Source organism: Macrotis lagotis, chromosome X, assembly GCF_037893015.1.
Source record: "Macrotis lagotis isolate mMagLag1 chromosome X, bilby.v1.9.chrom.fasta, whole genome shotgun sequence".
Taxonomy (NCBI): domain Eukaryota; kingdom Metazoa; phylum Chordata; class Mammalia; order Peramelemorphia; family Peramelidae; genus Macrotis; species Macrotis lagotis.
The window spans coordinates 166,611,325-166,620,855 of NC_133666.1; the positions used below are offsets into that span (position 1 = coordinate 166,611,325).

Genomic DNA, 9,531 nt, shown 5'->3' on the forward strand with positions numbered 1-9,531 from the left:
TCAATTCCATTAAAAATAAGAATGACCAACTGGAAAAGGAAACACAAAAGATAATTGAAGAAAATAAAACCTAAAAATTAGAATTGAAAAAATAGAAACCAAAGAATCTACAAGATTACAAGATTCCATCAAACAAAATCAAAAGGCTGAAAAAACTGAAGAAAATGTAAACTACCTTTTAGGGAAAATGAATGACTTGGAAAATAGATCCAGGAGAGACAATGTATGAATCATGAAACTACTGGATCAAAAGACTGGATCAAGAAAAGAACCTGAAAAACATCACGCAGGAAATTATAAGGGAAAACTATCCAAATCTACTAGAACAAGATAACAATATAACCATTGAGAGAATTCACAGAACCTATTCACAGAAAGAATAGATTCCAGGATAAAAACTCCAAGGGCTGCAATAGCCAAATTCCAGAACTCTCAAATAAAGGAGACAATATTGCAAGCAGCAAAAAGAAAACAAATATAAAGAAAACAGAATCAGACTCACATAGGACCTATGAACCTCAACATTGAAGGATCAGAAGATCTGAAATGGCATATTTTGGAGAGGAAAAGACTTGGGATTACAACCCAGAATGTACTACCCTGCAAAGTTCAGCATATATTGTTAAGGGAAAAGATTGATTTTCAATGAAATAGAGGACTTTCAGAATTTGCAAAGACCAGAATTGAACAGAGAATTCAACCACCAAATACACAACTCAAGAGTTGAATAAAAAAAAAAATGGTAAATGAAAAGGGGAAGGAAAAAAACAAAACAAATGTTGGACAAAACAAATTGTATACAACCCTAAAAGGAAAAATATAACACTTCTAATTCTTTAGAACTTTACTTCTCCTTCTTTTTATTTTTAGGTTTTCCTTTCCTCAAGTTTTTTGACATAGGTCTCCTTTTCCTTTGTTTTTTAGAACTTTACTTCTTTTAGGATAATTATAGGATAGAATATAATTGAAGAGAATAAACCTAAAGGATATTGGTATAATTGGGTCTAATCTCTCCATTGATGAGGTCCAAGATGACATCACAACAGCAACTGTGGAAAAATATGGAAGTAACTTCTCTGATGGACTTATGATAAAGAATGTGATCCAGATCAACCTGTGATAAATGGTTAAATGAAGAAATTAAAGCTATATATAACGTGATGGTATCAGAACAGAGAATGAGGCACATTTTTTTCTCTTTTTTCACTTTATTTCTCATGAGGTTTTATTTTTCTGCAGGGAGGGGGGATTATGTTTACTCTTACAAAAGAATATTTTAGTAATGTGTAAATAAAATAAATTAAAAAATAAAATGAATCCTACAATATGTTTACAAGAAACACATTTGAAGCAGAGAGATACACACAGGGTAAAGGCAAAAAGTTGGAACAAAATATATTATGCCTCAGCTGAAGTAAAAAAATCTGAGGTAGTGATCCCAATCTCATTAAAAGGGATAAGGAAGGAAAACTACATCTTCTTAAAAGGCAACATTGATAATGAAGCTGTATCATTACTAAACATGTATATACCTAGTGGGATAGCATCCAAATTCCTAGAGGAAAAGCTGAGTGAATTACAAAGAGATATAGAGAGCAAAATTTTAATAATGGGAGACGTCAATCTCCCTCTCTCAGAATTAGATAAATATAATAAAATAAACAAGAAGGAAGTTAAGAAGGTGAGTGAAATCTTAGAAAACTTAGATATAATAATTATATCCAAGAAAATGATGAGACATACCAAAATTTATGTGATGCAGCCAAGGCAATTTTGAAGGGAAATGTTATATCTATAAATGTCTATATGAATAAAATAGAGAAAGAGCTCAATGAATTGGGTATACTACTAAGAAAGCTAAAAAAAAGAACAAATTAACATCCCCAATTAAATACCAAACTACTAATTCTGAAAATTGAGGGAGCGATTAATAAAATTAAAAGCAAGAAAACCATTGATCTCATAAAACTAAGAGTTGGTTTTATGAAAAAATAAAATAGACAAACCTTTGGTTAATCTTATTAAAAAAAAGAGAAGATAACCAAAATACTAGTATCAAAAATGAAAAGGGTTGAACTAACCATGAGGAGGAAATTAAAGAGATAATTTGGAGCTACTTTGCCAAACTGTATGCCAATGAATTGGATAACATGAGTGAAATAGATGAATATTTACAAAAATACAAACTACCCAGATTAACAGAAGAGGAAATAAATTCCTTAACCCCTTTTCAGAAAAAGAAATTACTTAAATAACTCTATTTCAGTTTAAGAAATTGAAGAAACCATCAATAAATTCCCTAAGGAAAAGTATCCAGGTCCAAATGGATTTACAAGTGAATTCTACCAAACATTTAAGGAACAATTAATTCCTATTCTACATAAACTATTAAAAAAAATAGGAGGGGTAGCTAGGTGGCACAGTGAATAGAGCACCAGCCCTGGAGACAGGAGTACTTGAATTCAAATCCAGTCTCAGACACTGAATAATTACCTAGCTGTGTGACCTTGGGCAAGCCACTTAACCCTATTGCCTTGCAAAAAACTAAAAAAAAAATAGAAGAGGAAGGAGTTCTGCCAAACTCCTTTTATGACACCAACAGGGTGCTGATACCTAAACCAGGAAGAACCAAAACAGATAAAATTATAGACCAATCTCCCTAATGAATATTGATGCAAAAATCTTAAATAAAATTTTAGCAGTGAGGCTACAGCAAGTTTTTTATTACCAGGATAATACAGCATGAGCAGGTTGGATTTATACCAGGCAGTCAGGAAAACATTAGTAAAACACTCAATATAATTAAACATATCAAATAGCAAAACCAGCAGAAATCATATGATTATCTCAATAGATGCTGAAAAATCCTTTGATAAAATACAATATCCATTCCTATTAAAAACACTAGAAAGTTTAGGAATAAATTGAGTTTTCCTTAAAAATAATAAATAGTATCTATCTAAAACCATAAACAAATGTATTTATTAGGAATAAACTTGGAGCATCTCCAGTAAAATCAGGGGTGAAACAAGGATGCTCATTATGAGCATTACTATTCAGTACAGTATTAGAAATGCTAGCAGTAGCAATAAGAAAAGAAAAAGAAATTGAAGGAATCAAAATTGGCAATAAAGAAGCAAAACTTTCACTCTTTGCAGATGATATGATAGTATACCTAGAGAACCCGAGAAAATCATCTAAAAACTCCTTGAAACAATTATCAAATTCAGAAAAGTAGCAGGATATAAAATAAACCATAGATCACATTTCTATATATGAAGAACAAAACCCAAGAGCAAGAGATAGAAAGAGAAATTCCATTTAAATCTTGGGAATCTGCCTCCCAAGACAAACCCAGAAACTGTATCAGCACAGTTATAGAGCGCTCCTCGCCCAAATAAAGTCAGATCTAAATAATTGGAAAAATGTCAAATGCTCATGGTTAGGTCAAGCTAATATAATAAAAATGACAATTCTACCCAAATTAATTACTTATTCAGTGCCATGCCAATCAAACTACCAAATAGTTACTTTTACTGAGCTAGAAAAAAAATTGCAACAAAATTCATCTGGAGCAACAAAAGGGCAAGGGAACTGACAAAAAAAAAAGATAAAGGGAGGTGGCCTAGTTCTACCAGATCTAATACTATATATTATAAAGCTGCAGTCATCAAAACTGCCTGGTACTGGTTAAGAAATAGAGTAATGGACATACACAAAGCTGGCTCATTTTCCTGAAAGGAAATGTTACAATGGAATGAATATTAAAGTAAAAAAATCCAAACTTGAGATCCCCTTTCTTATACGTCCTAGAGGGATAAACTGATTTCTCTGGTCCTTGCTTTCCTGCTCTGTAAAATGAGAAGGTTAGATTAGGTGACCTCAAAGGTCAAAACTTCAAATTCTAAGATAGATGAGTAGAAAAAGGTATGGGGAAAAATATATTCCACATTTACCACAACTTTCAAGGAAGCCTCATGCCCATAAATCCATCAAGAATTCATGCAGATTCAGAAAATTTTGCAAAAATTTTTGAAAGTACCTTAATACAATGTGGAAGGAAAATACAGACCTGCCATAAAGCAAAAGGATACAATTGGGACATTATCAAGGCAAAAGACCAGATTTAATTAGAAATATCTTAGAGGAAATGTTTAGAGAATAGAAGGGTTAGAGATAAGAAATAATTCAGTAGATTCCTGGTGTGATTTTATTTCCTTTGAGAGAAATTAGATAACAAAGAGCAAAGTAGATGATGTGGTGTAGACCACAAAAATTACATGAGTAAGGGCATATGTGAAAGGGGGAAAATATTTATTTGATATCTTACATATATAAATTCCCAAATGCTTTTTCTAATTAATGCAGTCAGAAAATTCAGGGGAAAAACAAAGCTCAGAGAACATCCTTTCGTTTCTAAAAGAAAGAGTCTAATTGGTCAGAAAGTTATGGAATGAAAGAAGTGGTACCTGAGTATCCTTAGATGACTGATGTTTAAAAAGTAAGACAAGCAAAGTTTTAAAATCCTAAGAAGCTTATGTCCTAAAAAGAGTAGAATGAAGAAGCTGTTGTGAAAAAGGAACAGATTTAACTGAGATGGAACCTCAGGAAGGGGAAATAGATTTTATTGAAAGGGAGAAGTTGACTGTCCACTACTGGATTGATTGAGCATTAGTCTAAGGTCTTGGGGAGGGGGGGTGTGTGTGGAAAGATGGGGAAATGATGGACAAAGAATAAAGACAACCTGTATCCTTTTTGAATGAAGTCAGATTTACCCAAGTTGAGAAAGGTAATCCTGCTCCAAGAGGTTAGGGAGAGATGAGAGCATACATCTTTGGGATTTGTCCATCTTCTGAAAGAATAGGAGGAACTTCAGCTCTCAGACTGGGCAACGGGGAAAGAAAATTGGCGAAAAGGACCAAATTGGGGGAGTTCTCCAATATCAAGCCGTATAATGACAGGAAGTGATCGTGGGATGGATGTGGAGAAAGGTAGTGAATTGGAAAAGGGAAAAAAAAGTGGCCAAAGAAAATGAACTAGAAAGAGCAGTGAAGGGAGACTTAGGATAACGGAAGATGAACACTATCCCTTACCTGGTCTTTGTCTGGTCGGAATACACGTTACTGAACAACCCTCGCCGGTGGGTCTGGTTCACCGAGCCCGAGTAGTCGAACTGCAGCGCGTAGCGGCGGCCCGGCTCCAGGGTTTCCCTCAGCTCCATCACCAGGTATTCCATCTCCGGGAACTTCCACATGTTGCTCACCGCCACCCGGCCCACTGGCCGCTGCTCCGGGTCCGGCCGGGGGCCCTCGGGCAAGGGCCCCAGCACGGTGACCCTCTTGTAGTCCAGGCGGAGGCTGTGGAGCAGCACCCGGGCCGTCGGGGAGACACATTGCACCGTGATGTTGAGGCGGCCGCTGAAGGTCTCGGAGGACTGCCCGATCTGGTCTGGCCGCAGGTGGATCCAGAGTTCTAAGTCATAGTGCAGGGGCACTAAGGCGGAGGGCAGGCGAGGATGCTTCCAGGGTTCGGAGAGGGGCTGGAGTTGGGGCGCAGAGGTGGACCGGCTCAGGTGTTCCTGGGTTCCGGAGGTGGACTGACTCGTGTGAAGCAAGGGGTCAGAGGTGGACTGGATCGTGTGGTCCAAGGGCCCGGAGGTGGACTGGACCGTGTGTTCCTGTGGTCCGGAGGTGGACTGGATCGTGTGGTGCAGAGGGTCGGGGGTGTACTGGGTTGTGTGGTGCAGGGACCCAGAGGTGGACTGGCTCATGTGATCCAGGCGGCTGGAGGTGGAAAGGACCGTGTGGTCAGAGAGCTCGGAGGTGGACTGGACCGTGTGTTCCTGAGGTCCGGAGGTGGACTGGCTCGTGTGGTGGGCGGAGGTGGGTTGGCTCACGTGGTCCAGGGGTCCGAAGGTGGACACGACCGTGTGGTCACGGTGCTGGGAAGTGGACTGGCTTAGGTGGTCCCGAGGCACAGGAGTGGACAGAGTCCTGTGGTCCAGGGACACGGTGGTAGATAGACTAAGGTCGTCCTGAGGTCCGGAAGTAGACATGAGAGTGTGGTCAAGGAACCCGGGGGTGGACTGGCTCATGTGGTCAAAGAGTCCAGAGGTGGACTGGACCGTGTGTTCCTGAGGTCCGGAGGTGGACTGGCTCGTGTGGTGCAGAGGGTCGGGGGTGTACTGGGTCGTTTGGTGCAGGGACCCAGAGGTGGACTGGCTCATGTGATCCAGGGGTCCGGAGGTGGACAGGACCGTGTGGTCAAGGGGCCCAGAGGTGGACTGGCTCAGGTGGTCCCGAGGTCCGGGTGTGGACAGGCGCTTGATCCATGAGGGTCGCGCGGCGCTTGGTCGGGTCTCTGCGGCCCCGGGGATGACAGTCTTGTCCGCTTTTCTCTCCTCCGCGGTTCCCTGCCTGGAGGCCCCGGGCTGGATGGCTCGCACAGATCTAGTCAGAGTCCGGGACTTCTCCGATGACAGCGGGGGCGCGTGGCTGCAGCGGGCGTGGACGGAAGAAGCAAGCACCACCACGACCACCAGCAGCGCACTCATCAGCACCAGGGTAAGGGCGACCACCCTGCGGCTCACGTAGAAGCCGGAGTTGGACAGGACTCCCATGGTGAGGAACGAGTAGCCTGTGACCCCCATGTCACCGGCGGAATTGTCCAGAATGGCGAGAGGAGCCGAGCCTAAAACCTGGGGAAACCCCTAAACGCCCACCCGCCCCACCCCCGTCTGGGCGTTCCCCCCACCCTCTCCAACCCTTTTCTTTTCTTTTTTATTTTAAATTTTCCGCCTACCCCACCCTTCCCCACTTCCAAGAAGGGTGTGAGAGAGGAGGTGAGAATGATACTAATCTTGCCTCTGGCGAAAGGGAACTGGGCAGAAGGAAAGCATCCCCCCTTCTGGGGAGAAGGCAGGCGGGGAGCTCCAGTGGCAGGGCTTCTGCCTCTTCTGAACTGACTAACGGGAGAAAGAAAGAGAATTATGAAGTTGCTAGTTGCTAGTTGCGGCAGCGGGACGGTGTGGAGAGGAATTGAGAAATGAGCGCGCAGCTGCTCAAGGAGAGTGGAAACTGATAGTGTAAAGGGAATGCTTTTTAATCCAACACTGGCTTGGGTCACAAGGGAGGGGCTGAGATGGGTAGGTTTTCCTGCTGTTTTTTCCTCTCTCCAGACCTCAGATTGCCCCCAAATTCCTCGTTTGGTAGGAAGACAGCTAGACACCGGGTTCTAGTGTCTGAAGAAGAGAAAGTATGGTCCCTTCAACTATGAAATTCTAGGACTCGGGGAAGGATGTAATCTCCCTTCCCCTGGAAGGGGAAAAAAATCACCAACTTTTTCAGAAGTCTATAGGGACAACTGTGCCTTCTATCAGGGAAATAGAGATGAGGGCGCAGAACATGAAAAGATAGTTCAGCTCTTCTGCCAATTTTTCAAATTTTCAACTTTGTTAAGAAGTCTAATTTAGGGGCGGCTAGGTGGCGTAGTGGATAAAGCACTGGCCCTGGAGTTAGGAGTCCCTGGGTTCAAATCCAGTCTCAAACACTTAATAATTACCTAGCTGTGTGGCCTTCGGCAAGCCACTTAACCCCATTTGCCCATGTGCCTTTGGCTTGAGGAAGAAGTTCAATTATGTTCAAGTATTTGAGGGTTAGAAAAGAAAAAGACTTTTTTCTCATCCATAATAGAATTCAGAAAACCGAGTGTGCTACAATACAAAACTAAAATTTTAAGTTCTATGGGAAGATAGAGAGATGCTGAACTGGGACCTATGATTTCACTGCTATAAGGAAGTCCCAGGTGAGGAAATCCCTACTAACCTTCTACTCTTAAAAGAGTTACTTAGAAGGATTTAGAGGTTAGAGTGACCTGACAAAGATACACAGCCAATTAATACCACCACTTTAACAGCAATGCCTCAGTGACTCGTGTGTGTGTATGTGTGTGTGTGTGTGTGTGTGTGTGTGTGTGTGTGTGTGTGTGTGTGTGTGTACAGGATAAAAATAAAGGCAATGAAGTGGAGAAATGAGACAAACAGGAATAAAACTGTTGGGGGGGGGGGGAAGATGGTGACCATTGCTATATAAAGAAACCTGTGTATGGTAAAAGCAAATAAGGGAAATGCTCTGCTTATAAAGGCTTGCTCACTTTTGGTCTCTTCCCTCTTCCCCAGTCAAAGAAAGAGTCTACTCTGATTTTGTAAGGAATTTCTCAGCCCAAAGACCCTAAGATCTTCCTGGAGAATAATTTCTCCCACCCAGGTCAATAAATCAAGAGGCAAATCTAAAAGATAGAAAGTTTAATTCACATTAGGGGATGGGAAGTTGTTAGACTAGCAACTGTGCAGATATACAGAGGGAGTTCTCAGTATTTTACACTGTTTTTCTAAAGGAGGCTAAAGGGAGTCTACAGGTAAGGCTTTCCCTACTTGGGAGACTGAGTGAAAAAGACAGATTGCTTGATAAATTGGGAGAGAATGTTAGTGTCACCTTGTTGTCACCCAAGATCTGGTTTGTTCTGGTAGATTAATCTCATCAGACCATCCTTTTAGTTGTCCTACTCTCTAGCTAATCTCACCAAAATAATCTGGAGGGATGGATCAGAGGCCTCCCTTTAAGATTGAATCAGCACAACACCTCAGGCTATGTTTTTTTGGATTCTAAGGTTGCTAATCCTGGTGATATTTTCCCAAAAAATCATACCAAGCAATATTGTCCAATTCCTCCACCAATTCCGTCTTTAATAATCTATTAAAAATATCAAATCTGGACTACCCAATTTATAGGTTCACAATTATCAAGAGTTATAATTAATATGATATGTGTATGAATTTAATAATAATTTAGTTTCTAGAGATCCTCTGGGTCTGGGAAAGAGCAAAACAAAGTTGTAATTTTTTTAAAAAATCATGCCGAGTCCTGCATTGTCCCCTGAATTGGGTTCACTTGTATTAAGAGAAGTATAACGTATAATTTTTACTGTACTATAACTATACAATCAACCCAGACATTCCCACAAAGCTCCCTACTTGGATGGTCCTTACATGGTGGACTTGTTCTAGGAATATCACTCAAGCTCCAAATCTGATAGCTCTAGGATCTACCTTCCCACTTATGATCATGTATAAACTATTAACTTCACAACAGCAAGATAATGTTTGTCCTTCATTTAGAAGAAGACATCAGGGAGATGATTGCCATGACAAGTACATGATTCGAATTTGAGTGAGGGGATGTTGTATTAGGTCACCAAGCTTCACTTTCTCCTCTGGAGTCATCGGGGTCCAGGAGCCAGAAATGAATCATGCAACAAAAGCAAGATGAAGTTCCATGGAATGGAGTAATTCCACAATTTGCAAATCAGTTCTTGCAAAAAATGTAATTAAAAAACTACAATCTTCTTTATTGGCAGTCTTTCTCTGGTCTGCTTTGTCATGCTCAGATTAGAGACAGTTCAGTAAAAACTTGATCAACACAATATAATAAGTCAGTTTGTATAGCAAAACAGGAAGCTTAGTCCAAAGACTGT

The 9,531-nt window shown here is 40.8% G+C and overlaps 1 protein-coding gene across 1 annotated transcript in view; it reads right to left on the bottom strand.

Annotated features, from left to right (window-relative positions):
• The window catches only part of LVRN (laeverin), a 53,142-nt gene extending 46,493 nt beyond the window's left edge, over positions 1-6,649 (bottom strand). The window contains exons 1-2 of the mRNA XM_074203902.1: positions 6,227-6,649; positions 5,094-5,704 (exon numbers count right to left, since the gene is read on the bottom strand). Coding sequence (XP_074060003.1) covers positions 5,094-5,704; positions 6,227-6,649 — 1,034 coding nt within the window. The remainder of the gene's footprint in view (positions 1-5,093; positions 5,705-6,226) is intronic.
• Between the last annotated feature and the right edge of the window lie 2,882 nt (positions 6,650-9,531).